The 22,517-nt window shown below is 43.0% G+C and overlaps 1 protein-coding gene across 1 annotated transcript in view; it reads left to right on the top strand.

Annotated features, from left to right (window-relative positions):
• TTL (tubulin tyrosine ligase) overlaps positions 1-22,517 on the top strand; it is a 44,730-nt gene that overhangs the window by 13,348 nt on the left and 8,865 nt on the right. Inside the window, exons 4-6 of the mRNA XM_025354837.1 lie at positions 5,375-5,510; positions 7,418-7,687; positions 18,587-18,730. Coding sequence (XP_025210622.1) covers positions 5,375-5,510; positions 7,418-7,687; positions 18,587-18,730 — 550 coding nt within the window. The remainder of the gene's footprint in view (positions 1-5,374; positions 5,511-7,417; positions 7,688-18,586; positions 18,731-22,517) is intronic.

The following is a 22,517-nucleotide window of genomic DNA, read 5'->3' as shown; positions in this document are numbered from 1 at the left end:
GTGCCCACTGCCTATCTCTAATCTAGCCACCTTCACCTCTCACCTGGAGCATGGGAACACACTACATCTCTAACAGCAAATTATTGTTGAGAAACAACCTCATCGTTCTGCTATTTCTGCTATTACAGAAAACATTAGTAAATGTCTTTGCTGTAGATCACTCTTGTTTTTTTTTTAATTTCAATTTTGTATTATGTATGTATGTGTGTGTGTGTGTGTGTGTGTGTGTGTGTGTATATATATATATATTTTTTTTTTGAGACAAGGTCTTGCTTTGTTGCCCAGACTGGAGTATGATGGCATGATATCAGTTCACTACAGCCTCGACTTCCTGGGCTTAAGCGATCCTCCCACCTCAACCTTCTTTTTTTTTTTTTGAGACAGAGTCTCACTCTGTTGTCCAGGCTGGAGTGCAGTGGCAGCGCAATCTCAGCTCACTGCAAGCTCCGCCTCTCGGGTTCACACCATTCTCCTGCCTCAGCCTCTTGAGTACTGGGACTATAGGCACCCGCCACCATGCCCGGCTAGTTTTTTGTATTTTTAGTTGAGATGGGGTTTCACCGCATTAGCCAGGATGGTCTTGATCTCCTGACCTCGTGATCCACCTGCCTCGGCCTCCCACAGTGCTGGGATTAGAGGCGTGAGCCACCGCGCCCTTCCCGCTCTCACCTCAACCTCTTGAGTAGCTAGGACTACAGCTGTGCACCACTACACCCTGTTAATTTTTTGATTTTTAGTAGAGATGAGGTCTCACTATGTTACCCAGGCTGGTCTTGAACTCCTGAGCTCAAGTGATCTTCCCACCTCGGCCTCCCGAAGTGCTGGGATTACAGGCATGAGCCATCACACCTGGGCGATCACAAGAAACTCTTGTTTCTTCTTGAACATTTCTTTAGAGTGATTTTGAAACATGAGATTACTTGGTCAAATGACACGAAGCCTTCATGGCTCTTGCTCTGTGTTATCCTATTGCTTTTTCAAAGGGCTGTAAGCTAACGGGGAGCAGTTCACGACGAACTGTCACTAAAAGTATCACCGTTTTTGTCGTCTTATTTTGTAGGTATAAAACAATACATACAATTCAGATTTATTTTATAATTTTTGATACTGGTGTATCAAAAAATCTGAGCCTGATTCCTAAGGGAGATGAAACAACATGAGTCATGTGTGTAGGGAACGAGAAGAAGGGAGCTTTTTCAGGTTGATGTGCAGTTTCTTGTTCAAGAAGCTCACCAGATGGTAGAACAAGAGAGCAACAAGGTAGTTGAAAAGGGCGTTAACGTTTGGGAAAGGTGAATCATTGAATTAATGAACTGAATTGAATTCACTTACACTGAAAGCATGAGACCCAGGTAGAAATCAGCTACAAATCTGAAGCGTAGATTAGAAGATTCTAGCAAATTGAAACCACAACGAGCTGTCACTACACTTTTATTAAAATGGTTAAAATAAGAAATGGTGACAACTCACTAAAGAGTGAGTTCAGCAATGTTACAGGATATGAGAGCAACACACAAAACTTAATTGCATTTTTATATGCCAACAATGAACATGTGGAAACCAAAGTTAAAAGCACAGTACTACTTAAACGGGCATGGTGGCTCACACCTGTAATCCCAGCACTTTGAGAGGCTGAGGCAGGCGGATCACCAGAGGTCAGGAGTTCAAGACCAGTCTGGCCAACTTGGTGAAACCCTGTCTCTATAAAAATACACAAATTAGCCAGGCATGGTGGCGGTTGCCTGTAATCCCAGTTACTCCAGAGGCTGAGGCAGGAGAATCACTTGAACCCAGGAGGCAGAGGTTGCAGTGAGCTGAGATTGCACCATTGCACTCCAGCCTGATCAAGAAAGCAAAAACTCTGTCTTAAAAACAAACAAACAAAAAACACAATACTACTTATAGTCACCCCAGAGAAAATATGATGCTTAGGTATAAATTTAACTGACAGGTATAGGCTCTGTATGCTAAAAATAGTAAAATGATTATGAAGGAAGCCAAAGAGGACCTAAAGAAATGGACTGACATACTGTGTTCATGGATTGCAGGATAGTATAGGAAAGATGTCAGTTCACCCCAAACTGGTCTATAGGTTTATGTAATTCTTCTCAAAATCTCAGCAAGCTTTTTGTATAGACATGGAGCTTCTTTTAAAATTTACATGGAGGTTCCAAGTCTTTGCTATTGTGAATAGAGCCGCAATAAACATATGTGTGCACGTGTCTTTATAGCAGCACTCATAGGTGGGAATTGAACAATGAGATCACTTGGACACAGGAGGGGGAACATCACACACCAGGGCTTGCTATGGGGTGAGGAGAGGGGAGAGGGATAGCATTAGGAGATATACCTAATGTAAATGACGAGTTAATGGGTGCAGCATACCAACATGGCACATGTATACCTATGTAACAAACCTGCACGTTGTGCACATGTACCCTAGAACTTAAAGTATAAAAAAAAAAATTTACATGGAGGCGCCGGACATGGTGACTCATGCCTGTAATCCCAGCACTTTGGGAGGCCAAGGTGGGCGGATCATGAGGTCAGGAGATCGAGACCATCCTGGCTAACATGGTGAAACCCCGTCTCTACTAAAAATACAAAAAATAAGCTGGGCATGGTGGCAGGCGCCTGTGGTCCCAGCTACTTGGGAGGCTGAGGCAGGAGAATGGCGTGAACCCGGAAGGTGGAGGTTGCAGTGAGCCGAGATCACGCCACTGCACTCCAGCCTGGGCAACAGAGCAAGACTCCATCTCAAAAAAAAAAAAAAAAAAAAAAAAATTTACATGGAGACGCCGGACACGGTGGCTCACGCCTATAATCCCAGCACTTTGAGAGGCCGAGGCGGGCGGATCACCAGAGGTCCGGAGTTCAAGACCAGCCTGGCCAACATGGTGAAGCCATGTCTCTACTAAAAATACAAAATTTAGCCAGGCATGGTGGCGGGCGCCTGTAATCCCAGCTATTCAGGAGGCTGAGGCAGAAGAATTGCTTGAGCCCAGCCTGGGCGACAAGAGCAAGGCTCCATCTCAATAAATAAATAAATAATAAAAATTCATACGGAAAGGCACAAGCCCTAGAATAGCTTAAACATCTTGAAGAATAAAGTATAAGTAAACATGCTAACTGGTATTAAGACATATTTTAGAGCTACAGTACTCAATACACTATAGCATTCATGGAAAAATAGAAACATAAATCAGTGGGGCCAGGCGCGGTGGCTCACGGCTGCAATCCCAGCACTTTGGGAGGCCGAGGCAGGTGGATCACCTGAGGTCAGGAGTTTGAGACAAGGCTGGCCAACATGGTGAAACCCCATCTCTACTAAAAATACAAAAAATTAGCCAGGTGTGGTGGCGCAGGCCTGTGCTCTCAGCTACTTGGGCATGAGAATTGCTTGAACCCAGGGGGCAGAGGTTGTAGTGAGCCGAGATCACACCTCTATGCAACAGAGCACCACTCCGTCTCAAAAACAGAAGAAACATAAATTAGTGGAAGGGAATAGATAACTCAGAAATAGACCAAAGCATATATGCCCATCTGATATTTGAAAAAGGTGCAAAAGCTATTCAATAGAGGAAGGGTAAATTTTTCAACAAATTGTACTAGAGAAGGTGGTTATCAACAGGCAGAAAAATGAACATCAACATAAGCCTCACACCTCATACAAAAACTAACTCAAAATCGATCATGGACTGAATAATTTTTCAGGAAAAAGGGAGATAGGGCTTGGCAAAGAGTTCTTGAGCTTGACTCCAAAAGTATAATCCATAAAAGTAAAACTTGATACATTGAACCTCATCAAAATAAAACTTCTACTCTTGGAAACACCTCATTAGAGGATAAAAAGATGAGCTACAAACGGGGTGAAAGGATTTTTAAGTCATACATATGTCAAGGGACCCAGATCTAGAATATATAAACAACTTTCAAAACTTAACAGTAAACAAAAAGACACGCAATCCAATTAGAAAAAGAGCAAACAGTAAGACCCCATCTCTACAAAAAAATACAAAAATTAGCCAATGTGGTGGTGCATACCTGCATACCTAGTATTCCTGAGAATTGAAAATATATGTTCACAAAAATTTGTATGCAAATCTTATAGCACCATTATTCATAAGAGGCAGACAAGAATGAATGCAAACGTCCATCAATTGATGACTGAATGAACAAAAATGACTCTTCAGCCAAAGAAAGAAGTGAACATGCTACTAATACACACTACAATGGGGATGAACCTTGAAAACTTTGTGCTAAGTGCAATTAGACACGAAAGGCCACATACTGTGTGATTCCATTTATATGAAATGTCCAGATTAGACATCCATAGATACAGAAAGTAGATTAGTGGTTGTCAGAAGCTGGGGTGAGGAGGGAGTAGTGAGTGACTGCTAATAGGTACAGAGTTTTTATTTTGGGAAGTGGTGAAACTGTTCTAAAATTAAACTGTAGTAGGCCGGGCATGGTGGCTCACACCTGTAATCCCAGCACTTTGGGAGACCAAGGCAGGCAGATCACAAGGTCAGAAGACCGAGACCATCCTGGCCAACATGGTGAAATGCTGTCCGTACTAAAAATACAAAAATTAGCCAGGCATGGTGGTGCACGCCTGTAATCCCAGCTACTCGGGAGGCTGAGGCAGGAGAATTGCTTGAACCCTGGAGGCAGAGGTTACAGTGAGCTGAGATTGCGCCACTGCACTCCAGCCTGGGCGACAGAGTGAGACTCCATCTCAAAACAAACAAACAACAACAACAACAAAAAAAACTGTAGTAATGGTTTAAAACTCTTGAATATACTAAAAGCCATTGAATTGTACACTTTCAAAGGATAAAAATTTTTTGGTATGTGAATTATACTTCAAGCTACTAAAAAAGATATATCAATTATTTAATGTTAATGGACAATTCCAATGTATCCAGTTTTTTTCTATTACAACGCTACAAGGAACCTACTTGAACATTCATCTTTATGCCTTACCTTCCTGGTAGTTCTACGAGATATAGTGAAGGAAGGGGAGGTATTGTCTTTGTAGTCTTTATTGTGGTAACCAGTGACCAGTAGTAGAATAGTATTTACTTTGAGTGCTTAGACACTTTGAATTTCTGTAAAACTGAGGTTTCATGGTTGTAGGCAGCCAAGATAGTGTTGACAACCCGCATGGAGAAGGAGTTGGTAGGATAATCCTGGGTACTCTTGAGGGGAGAAGGGAGCATGTGGGAGACTGGAGTAAGGAAGGGAAGGAAAAAGGTGAGCAGGACGTTGAAAGCCTCTTGTGGGGTTTTTGCTGTTCGTATTTCCTTTCTGGCTTTATAGAGAGCTCTTGGTTTGAATTGGACTGGTTTCTCTTTTGCTTTTTCCCTGTTAGGTGAAGGCATTCTCATCTCGTCAGAGGCTTCAGAGCTTCTCGATTTCATAGACAACCAGGGCCAAGTGCACGTGATCCAGAAATATCTTGAGCACCCTCTGCTGCTTGAGCCAGGTCATCGCAAGTTTGACATTCGGTAATGCATTCATGTCCATAGCTTTTGTTTTTCTTCATCTGAAAAAACTGCTGTGGTATACGGTGGGGAGAGGGACATGGAATATGAGGAAGTGTTTGACTATGTTTAATGTGTTACCAAAATTGAGCGCAGCTTAGCAGAACTGAGCTTCTGTACCTAATTTTCTATTTTTCTTTCTTCTTTTTTCCATCTAGGAAATGTTACTACAATTATGGGTTTTCTTTTTTTTTTTTTTTTTTTTTTTTTTTTTTTGAGACAGAGTCTCGCTCTGTCGCCCAGGCTGGAGTGCAGTGGCCGGATCTCAGCTCACTGCAAGCTCCGCCTCCCGGGTTCACGCCATTCTCCTGCCTCAGCCTCCCGCGTAGCTGGGACTACAGGCGTCCGCCACATCGCCCGGCTAGTTTTTTGTTATTTTTTAGTAGAGACGGGGTTTCACCATGTTAGCCAGGATGGTCTCGATCTCCTGACCTCGTGATCCACCCGTCTCGGCCTCCCAAAGTGCTGGGATTACAGGCTTGAGCCACCGCGCCCGGCCGGGTTTTCTTTTTTAAAAAACATTCTTTTCTGGCCAGGCACAGTGGCTCACGCCTGTAATCTCAGCACTTTGGGAGTCCGAGGTGGGCAGATCACCTGAGGTCAGGAGTTCGAGACCAGCCTGGCCAACATGGTGAAACTCCATCTCTAGTAAAAGTACAAAAATTAGCTGGGCATGGTGGCAGGCACCTGTAATCCCAGCTGCTCGGGAGGCTGAGGAAGGAGAATCACTTGAACCTGGGAGGGGAGGTTGCAGTGAGTTGAGAGTGCGCCATTGCACTCCAGCCTGGGCAACAGCGAGACTCCTGTGTCAAAAAAAAAAAAATAAATCTTTTCTATGAAAATGACTTGTGGATTCAAAGAAATGAATATAAATGTATGATCTTGCTTATGGAATAAACTGAGAGATGTACATGGAACACGTAATTCAGACACAACAGGTTGTGCAACCTTGCCAAATAATTTTCTCCTCACTTCATTATTTGTGTCCCACTCTGGATTTTATGGTCATACCTCAGGGGATTGTACGTTTCTGAGCAAAGGGCGTGGCATGGAGAAAGAGGTTGTGTGGTGCATTCTAAAGCTAAACAGCCCTGCCTCTTCAACCTACCCTTGGTCTTGCTGTCAGCTCCTTACCAAGGACTCTGTCTCCTTGATTGCTTCATAATGATTTGTCGCTTCTTGAACATCAACCCTATGTCAGATCATCTTCAGGAGGAACACTATTAAGATTACTAGAAGAGGAGACATGACAAGTGGAGGTTTCATAGGTGAACCCTAAAATCCAGCCCATCTAGGGCTGGGTGCGGTGGCTTATGCCTGTCCAGCACTTTGAGAGGCCAAGGCGGGTGGATCACCTGATGTCAGTATTTCGAGACCAGCCTGGCTAACATGGTGAAACCCTGTCTACAAAAAACGCAAAAATTAGCCAGGCGTAGTGGCATGTGCCTGTAATCCCAGCTACTCAGGAGGCCGAGGCAGGAGAATTGCTTGAACCTGGAAGGCGGAGGTTACAGTGAGCCAAGATCACACCATTGCACTCCAGCCTGGGCAACAAAAGCAAAACTCCGTCTCAAAAAAAACAAAAAACAAAAACAACCCATCTGAATCTCTTCAAAATGCTTTATTTATCTTTTGATCAAAATCTCCTTGTTATTTATGGTAAAATGTTTTGTTTGCCTCATCGTAGTGATAACTCACTATCTTAGCTAAATCCTAACATGCCTCTTACAGTTTTAGAAACATCCTCCTTCCCTAGTTGCCTCCCACTCCTCACCTACCTCCTAAAAGAAGTCAAGATGTGGGGACTGATGTATATAATATGCAGAAACTTTGGATGACTTGAGTAAAGCCGTGTTTTTGTTGAATTGCAGAAGCTGGGTCTTGGTGGATCATCAGTATAATATCTACCTCTATAGAGAGGGCGTGCTTCGGACTGCTTCAGAACCGTATCATGTTGATAATTTCCAAGACAAAACCTGCCATTTGACCAATCACTGCATTCAAAAAGAGTACTCAAAGAACTATGGGAAGTATGAAGAAGGAAATGAAATGTTCTTCAAGGAGTTCAATCAGTACCTAACAAGTGCTTTGAACATTACCCTAGAAAGTAGTATCTTACTACAAATCAAACATATAATAAGGTAACTTAATTGTATCTTTTTTGATTACGTGTTTCTTCTTGAAGGAGCTTTAGGTGTCTATGCCTTTCAACGAATTGTTTCATATAAGTTGTCTAATTTATGGGCAAAATTTTTTGTAATATTCCTTTATTTTCCTTTTAATGTCTGTAGGTTCTGTAATGATGTCTCCTCTTTCATTTCTGATCATGAATTTTTATATATATATATATATATATATATATATTTTTTTTTTTTTTGTAGGCAGAGTTTTGCTCTTGTTGCCCAAGCTGGAGTGCAATGGTGCGATCTTGGCTCACCGCAACCTCCGCCTCCTGGATTCAAGCAATTCTCTTGCCTCAGCCTCCCAAGTAGCTGGGATTACAGGCATGTGCCACCATGCTGGGCTAATTTTGTATTTTTAGTAGAGACGGGGTTTTTCCACATTGGTCAGGCTGGTCTCGAACTCTTGACCTCAGGTGATCCACCCCCCCTTGGCCTCCCAAAGTGCTAGGATTACAGGCGTGAGCCACCATGCCCGGCTAATTTTTATTTTCTCTCTATTTTGCTTGGACAGATTGACTACACATTTATCAATTTTATCAATCTTTTCAAAAAATTAGCTTTTGGTTTTGTTGGTTTTCTCTATTTTTCTTTTCAGCTTATTTTATTTATGCACTTTATTATTCTCTTCCTTTTGCTTTTTGGAGGATATAATTTACTCTTTTTCTAGTTGTGCTTTTTGTTTGTTTTTTAAGGGATGGTGTCTCATTTTCTTGCCCAGGCTGGAGTACAGTGGTGTGATCATAGCTCACTGCTGCCTCAAACTTTTCGGCTCAAGGGATCTTCCTGTCTCAGCCTCCCAAGTGGCTGGGACTACAGGTGTACACCACTGTGCCTGGCTAATTTTTTTATTTTTTGTGGAATTGGGTCTCACTGTCTTGCCCGGGCTGGTTTCAAGCTCCTGGACTTAAGCAGCCCTCCCATCTTGGTCTCCCAGAGTGCTGGGATTATAGATGTGAGCCACCATGCCCAGCCTATTCCAGTTTTTTTTTTTTTTTTTTTTTGAGACGGAGTCTTGCTCAGTCGCCCAGGCTGGAGTGCGGTGGCGCGATCTCGGCTCACTGAAAGCTCCGCCTCCTAGGTTCACGCCATTCTCCTGACTCAGCCTCCTGAGTAGCTGGGACTACAGGCGCCCGCCACTACACCCAGCTAAGTTTTTTGTATTTTTTTAGTAGAGACGGGGTTTCACCGTGTTAGCTAGGATGGTCTCGATCTCCTGACCTCATGATCTGCCCGTCTCGGCCTCCCAAAGTGCTGGGATTACAGGTGTGAGCCACCGCGCCCGGCCTCCAGTTTTTAAGGTGAAAGGTTAAATAATGGATTTGAGATATTTCTTTTTCTTTTTTTTCTTTTTCTTTTTTTTCTTTCTGTTTTTTTTTTTTTTTTTTTTTTTTTTTTTTTTTTTTTTTGAGACGGAGTTTTGCTCTTGTTGCCCAGGCTGGAGTGCAATGGCACAACGTCAGCTCACCGCAACTTCTGCCTCCTGGGTTCAAGTGATTCTTCTGCCTCAGTCTCCCGAGTAGCTGGGATTACAGGCATGTGCCACCATGCCCAGCTAATTTTGTATTTTTAGTAGAGACGGGGTTTCTCCATGTTGGTCAGGCTGGTTGAAATATTTCTTTTTTAAAAAAATTAAAGCATGTCTCAGGTTCCCTCTAAATTTTGCATCCGCTGAATCCCACAGGTTTTGGTATGTTTTCATTTCCATTTTATGAAAATATTTTCTAATTTCCCTTATGATTTTATCTTTTATTCATGTGATTTAGAAATTTTTGTTTAATATCCAAATATTAGGTCAGGAAGAGACATTGTCTGGTTTCGTCTTTAAAAGTTGCTAAGATTTGTTCCATAGCCCAGAAGGTCTTTTAGTAATGTTCCATGTGCACTAAAAGAATGTGTACTTGGCTATAGTTGGGCAGTGGGTTCTTTTTTATTTTTAAATTTTTTGAGACTAAGTCTTACTTTGCGTCCCAGGCTGGAATGCAGGGGCACAAACATGGTTCACTGCAGCCTTAACCTCCTGGCTTCAAGCTTAAGTAGCTGGGACTACAGGTAGATTCCGCCATATCCACCTAATTTCTCTATATTTTTTTGTAGAGACAAGGTTTTGCCCTGTTGCCCAAGCTGGTCTCGAACTCCTGGGCCCAAGCAATTCTCCCATCTTGGCCTCTCAAAGTGCTGGGATTACAGACATGAGCCACTGCACCTGGCCTTAGTCTGCTTGTTCTATTGATTACTCTTGATCTTAGCCAAAAGGCTGAGAAGCGATGCTTGTTCTATTTATTATTGAAAAGAGAGGCACTGAAGTCTCCATATATAATTATGGATTCGTATATGTCTTTCAGTTTTGTCTGTTTTTGCTTCATGTCTTTTGATGATCTGTTATTAGATGCATGTATATTTAGGATTATTATATCTTCTTTGGGAATTGACTCTTTTATTTATCATTATGTGATTTTCTTTCCTTTCTTTCTTTTTTTCTTTTTCTTTTTTTTTTTTTTGAGGTGGTCTGACTCTCTTGCCCAGGCTGGAGTTCAGTGGCATGATCTCAGAGAACTGCAACCTCCACTTCCCAGGCTCAAGCCATCCTCCCACCTCAGCCTGAGCAGCTGGGACTACAGGCACATGCTCTCATACCTGGCTAATTTTTGTATTTTTTTTGTACAGACAGGGTTTCACTATGTTGCCCAGACTGGTCTCGAACTCCTGGGCTCAAGCAGTCTACACACCTCAGCCTCCCAAAGTGCTAGGATTACCGACATGAGCCAACATGCCCAGCCAGTATTTCTTATTTATTTACCTAATTTTTATATAACCAATTTAGCTTTCTTTTGATTAATGTTTCCACAGTATATTTCCATGTTTTGAGTATGTTTCCATCCTTTTATTTTCATTCTATTCTCTTCTATACTGTCCCTAGGTGTTATATTCTATATTTAAAGTAGTTTTCTGGTAGACAGCGTATAGTTGGGTTTTGTATTTTTATTTTATTTTGATTATTTGAGACGGAGTTTCACTATTGTTGCCCAGACTAGAGTGCAATGGCATGATCACGGCTCACTGCAACCTCTACCTCCCAGGTTCAAGCTATTCTCCTGCCTCAGCCTCCTGAGTAGCCGGGATTACGGGCATGTGCCACCATTCTCGGATAATTTTGTTTTGTGTTGTGTTTTTTTTTTTTTTTTTGAGACGGAGTCTTGCTCTGTCGCCCAGGCTGGAGTGCAGTGGCACAATCTTTGCTCACTGCAAGCTCTGCCTCCCAGGTTCATGCCATTTTCCTGCCTCAGCCTTCTGAATAGCGGGGACTACAGGCTTCCGCCACCAGGTGCCCAGCTAATTTTTTGCATTTTTAGTAGAGACAAGTTTTCACCGTGTTAGCCAGGATGGTCTCTATTTCCTGACCTCGTGATCCTCCCACCTTGGCCTCCCAAAGTGCTGGGATTACAGGCATGAGCCACCGCGCCCAGCCTAATTTTGTATTTTTAGTAGAGGTGAGGTTTCTCCCTATTGGTCAGGCTGGTCTTGAACTCCTGACCTCAGGTGATCCACCCACCTCAGCCTTCCAAAGTTCTGGGATTACAGGCGTGAGCTATGGCACTTGGCCCTGTATTTTAATTTTAATCAAATATGATAATCACTGTCATTTAATTGGTGTGTTTATACTACTTAAATGTAATGTAATTATTGTATTGGACTCACATCTGCCATCTTATTATTTGTCGTCTGTCCCCTCCTTTATTGTAGTTTTTATTTTTGTTTTTTGTGTCTCCTTTTCCCATCTTCTTTTTAATTATGTGAAATATTTTTAGAGTTTTATTTTAATTTTTCTGTTGAGTATTTGGCTCTGTCTTTTTTTTGTGTGTGTGCTTGCTCTAGGAATTACAATATAGCTATCAATTGTTTCACAGCCTTCTTAGAGTTAATAATTTACCACTTCAAATAAAATGCAAAAGCCTTATAACATAGTTCACTAACTCTTGCCCTCTATGTTATAGTTATCATATGTATATATCTACACATTGAAATCTCTACCACATAATGTTATTATTTTTGCTATCAACAGTTACATATATATACATTTGTACAGGTATGGTAGATTATCAGGTTGGATTATTTTTAAACTATAAAACCAAACTCTATACTGTCTATAAGAAACCCACTTTATAAAAGGAGAAAAATATTATTTTATATTTACCCAGATACTACTTTTGTATTTCCTTCAGTTGCGAAGTTCTGAGATTCTCTCTGGTATTATTTCCCTTCAGACTTAAGCATTTCTTTTAGAGTTTTTATATTTACCCATATACTTCCTTAAGTTTTAAAGTTCTGAGTTTCTCTCTTAAGCATTTCTTTTAGAACAGTTTTTCTGCTGGTAAATCCTCTTAGTTTTCTGTCACCTGAGAATGTGTTTATTTCACCGTCTTCCTAAAGGGTATTTTCACTGGATTTATACAAATATAATATTAAGCAAAAATAAAAAATGCAATAAATACGAGCTATATAGAAGATGCATACAAATTTATTTCACTTACATAAATTTAAAAAACAAGTAAAATTAAATAATGTTTTATTTAGCTGAATACCCATGTATGGTAAACATGTAAAGCAAAACAAAGAAGTGATAAACATAAAATTCAAAACAGTGGTTATTTCTATCCCAGAAGGAAGGCAAAGGGACACAGGGAAGAGGCTTAAAGATACTGGATGGTAGGCTGGGCGCGGTGGCTCACGCCTGTAATCCCAGCACTTTGGGAGGCCGAGGCGGGTGGATCACGAGGTCAAGAGATCGAGACCATCCTGGCTAACACGGTGAAACCCCGTGTCTACTAAAAATGCAAAAAATTAGCTGGGCGTGGTGGCGGGCACCGGTGGTCCCAGCTACTCGGGAGGCTGAGGCAGGAGAATGGCATGAACCCGAGAGGCGGAGCTTGCAGTGAGCCGAGATTGCGCCACTGCACTCCAGCCTGGGTTACAGAGCGAGACTCTGTCTCAAAACAAAAAACAAAAAAACAAAAAAACAAAACTAATTTTTAGTAGTTTTTAAGTAAAGTCTGCTGTGATAAATTAGTTATTATTTGTCTAAAAATATATTTTGTTTTTATTTTGTTAAGGATATTTGCTCTGGAAATAGATTTCTAGATAAGCAGTTAATTTCTTTTCCCACTCTGAAGGGTGCATACCGTTGTATTGTGGCTTCCATCTTTTCTGCTGAGAAGTCAGGTGAAATCTTAGTATTGCTGCTAATGTATCTTTTGTCTATTTTTGAGATTCCTTTACATTGGTTTTTATAAATTTTACTATGAGATGTGTGTAGTTTTCTTTGTACATATTCCTGCTTTTGCGTTCATAGTGCTTCTTGCACTGTGGCTTGGTATCTTTTACCAGTTTTGGAATATTCATGGACGTTATATTTTCAATTGTGTCTTTTGTTCCATTCTGTTCTTCTTCTGGATCTCTGATTACATGATTGTTAGTGCTTTTCACTATTTCTCCACTTTTATGACATTTGTGTATCATTTTATCTCTCCATGGTTGTACTCATTTTTCTGACATCTTTGTTTGCTAATCCTTTCTTTATCTATTAAAACCTATTAACAATTTTTAAAAGGTAAAAGCTTTTAAAAGCTGCTGTTAAACTTGCCTATTGAGTTCTTGATTTTAGGGTGCTATTTAGTTCTGAAATTTCCATTTGTTTCTCTTTTTCATATGATAATTGTCTTATGAAATTCTCCCACTTGCCTCGTATTTTCTTGAAGATAATGGCAATTCTTTAACATCCTTATCTGATAACTCCAAAATCCAGATTACCCATGGCAGAGGAATCCAGAGTATGCCCTGTGTATGGGCCGCATTTGGCCTATAGCTTGTTTTTGTAAGGTCTGTGGGCAAAGAATGTTTTTTTGTATATTAAAGATTGTAAAAATGAGAATATGCAACAGAGGCAGTACATATCCTGTAAAACCTAAAATATTTACTGTCTGGCCCTTTATATAAAAAGTTTGCCAACTCCTGACTTTTACGTCTGTTTCTATTGTCTCTTTTTTCTCTTGGTCTTATTTCTAAATATGCCTGGGAGTAGTTTTTTAGCATTAGTGTTCATTTACTACAGTTTACTAAATCTAGTAAAGATTTTTTAAATGAGGTGTTACATGCACAAAGTGTACAGTTTGGTGAGTTTTCAGTTATGCATATACTCAACCTAACTGTGATGTAAATAAAAATACAAAACATTTACAGCATCCCAGAACACTCCTTTGAACTCCCTCAAAATATATATTCCCTGCCAGGCCAGCCCCGGGGGCTCATGCCTGTAATCCCAGCACTTTGGGAGGCCGAGGCTGGCGGATCATGAGATCAGGAGATCAAGACCATCCTTGCTAATACAGTGAAAGCTTGTCTCTACTAAGAAATATAGAAATTAGCCAGGTGTGGTGGCAGGTGCCTGTAGTCCCAGCTACTTGGGAGGCTGAGGCAGAAGAATGGCTTGAACCCGGGAGGCAGAGCTTGCAGTGAGCCAAGATTGGGCCACTGCACTCCACCCTGGGTGATAGAGCGAGACTCCCTCTCAAAAAAAAAAAAAAATAATAATAATAATAAAATATATATATTCCCTGCCAAAGACAGCCACTTCTCTGACTTTTATCACCTTAGATTCATTTTGCTTGTTCTTACACTTTATGTAAATGGAATACCATATTTATTGTTTTATGTTCAACTTTTTCCAGTGTCATATCTGTGGCATTCATCCATATTATTTCACGTAACAGTAGTGTATCCTTTTTATTACTGTATAATATTCCATTGTGTAAATATTTCAGTTTATTCCTTCTGTAGTTGGTAGACATCTGGGTTTTATCTCTTATATTTTAGACTTATAATCTATCTGAAGTTGTATATCAAGTTTCATGTCTTTCCACAAGGATATCCCATAAACCCAGGGCCATTTGTGTGTAAGACTATCCTTTCCCCACTGCATTGTGTTGTGTCTTTGTTACAAATCAGGTGGCTGGCTGGGCATAGTGGCTCACACCTATAATCCCAGCACTTTGGGAGACCAAGGCGGGTGGATCACAAGGTCAGGAGTTTAAGACCAGCCTGGCCAACATGGTGAAACCCTGTCTCTACTAAAAATACAAAAATTAGCCAGGAATGGTGGCGTGCGCCTGTAATCCCAGCTACTTGGGAGGCTGAGGTAGGAGAATTGCTTGAACCCAGGAGGTGGAGGTTGCAGGGAGCCAAGATCATATCTCTGCACTCCAGCCTCGCAACAGAGCAAGATTCCATCTCAGAAATCAATCAATCAATCAGTCAGTCAATCAGGTGGCCGTTTATGTGAGGGTCTCTTCCTAGGATCTCCATTCTGTCCCATTGTTCTACCATCCACCACGTCAATGCTACCCTGTCACAATGACTGAGACTTTTTCCTTACCGTATTCTCACGTAGAGCCCAGTAGAATAATTACAGGGCTTGGAGTCCCATTTCTTCAGGGAGTATAGGTGGTTGGAATTCTGACACCAGATAAATCAAGTACGCTGGGAAAAGAATTCCTATTTTAGGCAAAAGCTTCATTGGAAGTTTGCGGCCCCCTCTCCGCATTGTTCGGTGCTGTTCAGAGTGTGGCTGCTGTGGTGCTATAAATGCTCCCAGCAGCTCTCAGGTTTGCTTTCTTTCCATCTAGCCTCCCCCTAACTTCCCACTCCAGCCAAAAAAAGATGCACTGTATAAGTCTCTGATGATGGATACAAATCCTTTAAAGTGAATTATTAATCTTGAGCTTTCAGCCAAAAAAAGACAAACAAAATTAGTTTGGCTTCTGATTCTCAGTTTTTCCTTTATGTTGGAATGTAATACTTCTTTCAATTTTATTTTATTTTATTTTGTCTTATTTTTTTGAGACGGAGTCTTGGTCCGTCACCCAGGCTGAAGTGTAGTGGCACGATCTCATCTCACTGCAACCTCCGCCTCCCGGGTTTGACTGATTCTCCTGCCTCAGCCTCCCGACTAGCTGGGATTACAGGCATGTGCCACCACTCAATGCTAATTTTTTGTATTTTTAGTAGAGACGTTGTTTCGCCGTGTTGGACAGGCTGGTTTTGAACTCCTGACCTCAAGTAATCTGCCTGCCTCAGCCTCCCAAAGTGCTGGGATTACAGACATGAGCCACTGCACCCGGCCTCCATTTTATATTTCAGTATTTTCTCTCTCTCTTTTTTTTACAATGAGCATCTATTCAACTTTGAAATCTAACTTAATTATAATATTTTAAAGAATATGCTAATTAAAACAGGCTAAGTACATTGGCTCATGCCTGTAATCCCAGCACTTTGGGAGGCTGAGGCAGGCAGATCACTTGAGCCCAGGAGTTCAAGACCAGCCTGGGCAACACGGCAAAACTCTGCCTCTACAAGATACAAAAAAAGTAGTAGGGTGTGGGGTGGTGTGCCTGTAGTCCCAGCTACTTGGAAGGCTGAATTGGGAGGATCGCTTGAGCTCGGAGAGGTTAGGGCTGACTGCAATGAGCCATGATTGGGCCACTGCACTCCAGCCTGGGTGGCAGAGTGAGACCCTGTCTCCTGCTTTTTTTGGAGAGAGGGTTTCGCTCTGTTTCCCAGGCTGGAGTGCAAAGGTGTGATCTCGGCTCACTGCAACCTCCGTCTCCCATGTTCAAGTGAGTCTCCTGCCTCAGCCTCCCGAGTTGCTGGGTTGCTGGAATTGTAGGCATGCACCACCACAGTCAACTAATTTTTTTTTTTTTTTTTAAAGCAGAGAGCCAGGGTTTCACCATGTTGGCCAGGCTGGTCTCAAACTCCTGACCTAGAGTGATCCAACTGCCTCGGCCTCCCAGTACGCTAGGATTACAGGTGTGAGCCACCTCGCCCGGCCAAGAATATTTTAATTAAAGCAAAAGTTAAGGATATTCTTGTGTAGAACAGGTATTTTTTTTTGGTTAATGTGATACGTGCTTGTCAATGCAGGTTGAATATGAATGGGAGAAGAAATTTTTATTATAATTGGTTTTTAAATGAGTCATCTTAAAAGAACCATTTAAACCAAAATAGTTTTTAAAGGTTTAAATGTATCTATTAAAATACTTTTCTTTTTAGGAAAAAAGAAAAGGAGATTGAAGTTTGTAGGGGGCCAAGGCAGGAGGATTGACCCTGGCTTCAAGTTCACAAAGGACTCGGTTCTTTATTAAAGTCATGAGTCAAAACTTGCATCTAGAGCTACGTCTTAGTCACATGAACAACAGTTCCCTGTATCTTTTTTTGTTTTGTTTTGTTTTGGAGACGAAATTTTGCTCTTTTACCCAGGCTGGAGTGAAGTGGCGCTATCTCGGCTCACTGCAACCTCTGCCCTCTATGTTCAAGTGATTCTCCTGCCTCAGCATCCTGAGTAGCTGAGATTATAGGCACCCGCCACCATGCCTGGCTAATTTTTGTAATTTTAGTAGAGATGGGACTTCGCCGTGTTGTCAGGCTGCTCTCGAACTCGTGACCTCAGGCGATCCACCCCCCCCCCTCGGCCTCCCGAAGTGGTAGAATTACAGGCATAAGCCACTGCGCCAGGCCGACCCCTGTATCTTTTTCCTTCCAGATACACAGCTGTGTAGAACGACAGTTATCTTTGGTACCCCTAGAGTCATTGTAGTACATTTAATTTACTGAGAGAAATATTTTGCCCCAGCATTCAGTTGGGTGAAAAATCAGGGAAGATCTTTATAAAACAGAAATGGCATAGGTTTTCTGGGATAGTTGTAGGTAAGAGGTATTTATTATTCCTAAATAATAGATATATGGTTATCATAATGAAATATGATGAAAAATTGTTCATAACAGTAACATTTATTAAATGCTTCCTAGGTGCCAGGAGTTATGACAAGTTCCTTATGTAATTATCTCATTGAACAATCACTTGTCCAAGATTTTGGCCTGACCTGAGACTTCATATACTTGTTGATTCATTATATTTCCGAGATTCACTTTCAACTTTTTTGTGTCACTAAAATCGTGCCATTTTTCCATTCGTTGTTGCTAATAATACTTCTTTTTTCAACATTTAGTTTCAACTTGCATAGCTCTTAAGTCTTTTAATTAGCAATAATTTGCCATTAGAACTAGAACTAGCGAAATCATGAGGTCAGCATGTTTTTTTTGCAAATCCTGGCGTTCACCAAAGGGCAGTCCATTCTTTACAGGGCAAAAATACATGGAAATGTTTTATGTGTTATAAACAAACATGGCAGCAGCCCAGCTGTTGGAGGAATCTTCATTTATAGAGGCCACAGCGACTCGGCACTCTACTGCTTCTTGAGACATGGGAAAGTGGCTTTTGCCTGGAAGAACATGAGTGGTTGCAGAGTTTTCTAACAAATGCTTGATAAGTAACATTCTCTTGAATAACCTAATGGTAATAAGTTGAAAAGAGAGAAATTAGGCCGGGCATGGTGGCTCGTGCCTGTAATCCCAGCACTTAGGGAGGCCGAGGCGGGTGGATCACCTGAGGTTGGGAGTTCGAGACCAGCCTGACCAACATGGAGAAACCCCGTTTCTACTAAAAATACAAAATTAGCTAGATGTGGTGGCACATGCCTGTAATCCCAGCTGCTTGGGAGGCTGAGGCAGGAGAATCGCTTGAACCCAGGAGGCAGAGGTTGCAGTGAGCCAAGATCATGCCATTGCACTCCAGCCTGGGCAAGAAGAGCAAAACTCCGTCTCAAAAAAAAAAAAAAAGGGAAAGAGAGAATGAAGTCAAAACTGATATTTGTATTCATCTCATATAAAATCTTTCAAGCACACCTCATGTCTTCCTTCTGCTTTGACCACCCTGTTCTAATGAGCATTTCCCCTCCCACCTCATAGGAACTGCCTCCTGAGCGTGGAGCCTGCCATTAGCACCAAGCACCTCCCTTACCAGAGCTTCCAGCTCTTCGGCTTTGACTTCATGGTGGATGAGGAGCTGAAGGTGTGGCTCATTGAAGTCAACGGTGCCCCTGCGTGTGCTCAGTAAGCCTGCACGTCATTGTGTTTTCACAATGGGAAGTTGGTTCTGCCGTTGGGATAGTCTGGGTACAAGTATAGACACTTTGACTGCTGTAAGGGAGGATGCCACATTGATAGGAGACCCTTGGGAGGACTCTGTCTGGCAGGCGGCTTTGCTGAGTCATTTCCTTTCCCATTTCCCCGTGTATTGTAAGCAGATAGGCCCAGTGTGGTGTCCCATGCCTGTAATCCCAGCACTTTGGGAGGCCAAGCCAGGTAGATTGTCTGAGCCCAGGAGTTCAAGACCAGCCTGGGCAACATGGCAAAACCCCATCTCTACAAAAAATACAGAAATTAGTCAGGCATGGTGCTGTGTGCCTATAGTCCCAGCTGCTCGGGAGGCTAAGGTGGGAGGATCACTTGAGCCTGGCAGGTTGAGGCTGCAATGAGCCATGATTGTGCCACTGCATTGCAACCTGGGTGACAGAGAGAGACACTGTCTCAAAAGAAAAAAAATGTAAGCAAATAGCCTGTGCTTAGGTGGGTGGTAGATGCCATGGGAGTGTTAAAGCTCCTTACCGCCAGAGAGACCCGTGTGACAAGCTGAGTGAGCAGGATCCTATGATGTGGCAACCCAGAAGTTCAGGGGCTCCTGAGGCAGGAAGGAGTCTGGGAAGGTATCTTAGACATGGTGGGTCTGGAGCTGGGGTACAAGAAAAGAGGATTCAGCTGCACCAAAGGGTGGTGGGGAGAGTCTTCCGAAAGAGGTGCAGTGTCCTGTGGGTCTCGCCCTGTCTCGGGCTCTGCAGGTCTGGGAGATGCCTAGAGGAACAGAAGCTCCTGAGAACCTGCTCTCTGGAACTTCTGCTCCTCTCGGGAGAAGCCTGGCTGTAGTATGAGTGACGTGGAGTCATTAAGGAGGAAGGAAGGTAAGAGAGGACCTTCTGTGGAGGGCCTTACGTTTCAGGGAAAGTCACTTGGACTCAATTCTCTTGTGCTGAGGGTTCTTCTTTCATGATCCACTTTCATCATGTCAAGACCCTTTCATGGTTCCCATCTACATCTTGAAGAAATTGAGTGATTTTTCAAAATGTTTAAGAGAGAGTCCTGTACTTGCAAGGGGCAGCATCAACACACAAGTTGTTCTTTATGTAGAAGCTAGGCCTTTACCATTGCCTGATGGTTGCGACAGGCATGATTCCATCTTGTTCATCAGTCTCTGCAGCTGAGAAGTGCTTATTAGGTGCTGCCTACCTGGCCAGGCTCTGTACGAGGCATGGGTTCACAGTGGGGGCAAAGAGAGACACAGGCCCCTGTGGGCAGACAGAGACCAGGCAGATGTCAATTACAAACGGGAACAGGTGCTTTAATGGAGAACAAAAGATGCTGAAAGGTAACGTAACTGAGCCAAGGGCCGATGACGGGAAGTAATGTTGGAACTGAGATCTGAAGGCGAAATGCGAGTTAGATGGGCTAAGGGCGGAAGAAGGCAGGGCTCCGCACCTTCCCTCGCCAAATCGACAGTGGTGTGCCCAGTTTTACCCGCTGTCCTTTCTATCAGGGGTTTGTCCCTCCATGGTGCTCTAGACCTTACCCTCCTCCTGATCCTGTCCTCTTAACTGGCTCATTTACATTGTCACCTTTTTCCCTCTCTGATGCCTAGTTCTCATCAGCATATGCAGTCCCAGCAGATTTTCCCAACTATTCCAAAAGATGTCCTCCCCTGATGGCACATCCTGTTCCAGCAATCACACCTTCTCCGGTTCCCTTCACAGCCAAGCTTGTGGAGAGCAGCCTCTGCACAAGCTGTCTTCTCTTCCTCTGTTCCCATCCATGCTCCCATCCATTCCAGGCTGGCTCCCATCCTGATTGCCCCACAGAAGCTGTTCTTTGCAAGTCCCCAGCCAAGTCCTTATTGCCACCTCCAGCAGCCTCTTTCTGTTCCCACCCCCTTGGACCTGTCAGCAGCATTCGAGGCAGCTGACAGCACTCGCTGAGCTGCTTTCCTGTCGTGGATGGGCACGTGGTACTAGGCAGGCTTGCCTGGGGAGGTGTGGGCAAGCTGGGCTCCGTCTTCCTCATCCAGTGCCTCTGATCTTAGGCCTGGGTGTTTGTCTCCTCTCTCTGTATGTGATCTCAGCCAGCGTCATGATTTTGAAATTACCAAATTACATCACAGCCCAGAGATACAGACTAGTATCTGCACCTGCCTTCCCTGCCAGAATGTCCCCCTGTCTACCTCCCAGACTTGCCCATCTCAGTCGGTCGCCACCCCCCGCTCCCCACAGAGACTAAGCTTGAACCTGACAATGATCCTGCCTCTGCCTTCCCTTCCCCTCAAGTCCTGCCCATCAGGGCCCTGTGAGTTCTGCCTCTAGCCTCCAGAGCCCTTTGCCCTCCATTTGCACTGTCACCCCTGCATAGGTCATCTTCCACCATAGTGAAGGCTTTGGCATAGAGCCTCCTAACTGGGGTGCATTTCTGCTCTAGCCCCAGTGAAATTCATCCTCCCAGAGCAGCCAGTGTGTAAAGCGGACACCAGACCATGCCATTCTCCAGACTTCCCATTGCACCTGGGACACAAACCAGATTCCTCCCTCTATCTGCAAGGCCACTGCCTTACCCACCTCTCCAGCTTCATCCCAAGTCACATTTCCCTTGATTGCTCTTATCTGCAGTGGGCCTTTGTGCTTTCTGTTACCTGTGTGTGGAATCCCCACCACCATTACCACCGCCACCAGCCTCACCATGGCTGGCTGCTTCTTTACCGAAACAACATCTTGAGGAAGCTTTCCCTGAACAGTCCTAGCTCTGATTTTCTCTAGCCAGAGCCTTTGCAGTTTCCCTCATTACTCTGTCATCAGACTGACTCATCAGAAGAAACTGCGTGTGTGTGTGTGAACCCCTTCTTCTTTATTTCTACCCTGTCATCCATTCTGTCCGCCTTCTATTCATCCCTGGGTCTTTGCTTAGCTGCCACTGGAGAGTCTTCCCCTGTCACCGGGGAGTCTTCCCCTGTCACTGGGGAGTCTTTTCCAGTGTCCCTTCAATTATGCTGAGTTGGTCCTTTTCCTGGGTGCCCCTCCGTGTAATGCAAGATGGCTCTTACACGCTCTTGAAATCGCCTGCCTTCCTCACCAGGTGTCTGTCTTGTTCACCTGCAAGGCCTTCCATAAATATTTGCCAAGGGAATGCATTATCTTCATGCAAAACCTTCTGAAGCATTTGTATATAGAGTGGTAACCAGTTTTATTTTATTTTATTTTATTTTTGACTTCTGATTATTATTATTATTATACTTTAAGTTCTAGGGTACATGTACACAATGTGCAGGTTTGTTACATATGTATACATGTGCCATGTTGGTGTGCTGCATCCATTAACTCATCATTTACATTAGGTATATCTCCTAATGCTATCCCTCCCCCCTCCCCCCACCCCACAATGGGCCCCATTATGTGATGTTCCCCATCCTGTGTCCAAGTATTCTCATTATTCAATTCCCACCTATGAGTGAGAACATGCGGTGTTTGGTTTTCCGTCCTTGTGATAGTTTGCTCAGAATGATGGTTTCCAGCTTCATCCATGAACTCATCTTTTTTTATGGCTGCATAGTATTCCATGGTGTATATGTGCCACATTTTCTTAATCTAGTCTGTCACTGATGGACATTTGGGTTGGTTCCAAGTCTTTGCTATTGTGAATAGTGCCGCAATAAACATACGTGTGCATGTGTCTTTATAGCAGCATGATTTATAATCCTTTGGGTATATACCCAGTAATGGGATGGCTGGGTCAAATGGTATTTCTA

Source organism: Theropithecus gelada, chromosome 13 (assembly GCF_003255815.1).
Source record: "Theropithecus gelada isolate Dixy chromosome 13, Tgel_1.0, whole genome shotgun sequence".
NCBI classification, from domain to species: Eukaryota; Metazoa; Chordata; class Mammalia; order Primates; family Cercopithecidae; genus Theropithecus; species Theropithecus gelada.
Note: the sequence above shows the minus strand (reverse complement) of the source record. Positions and strands in the feature narration are given on the sequence as shown.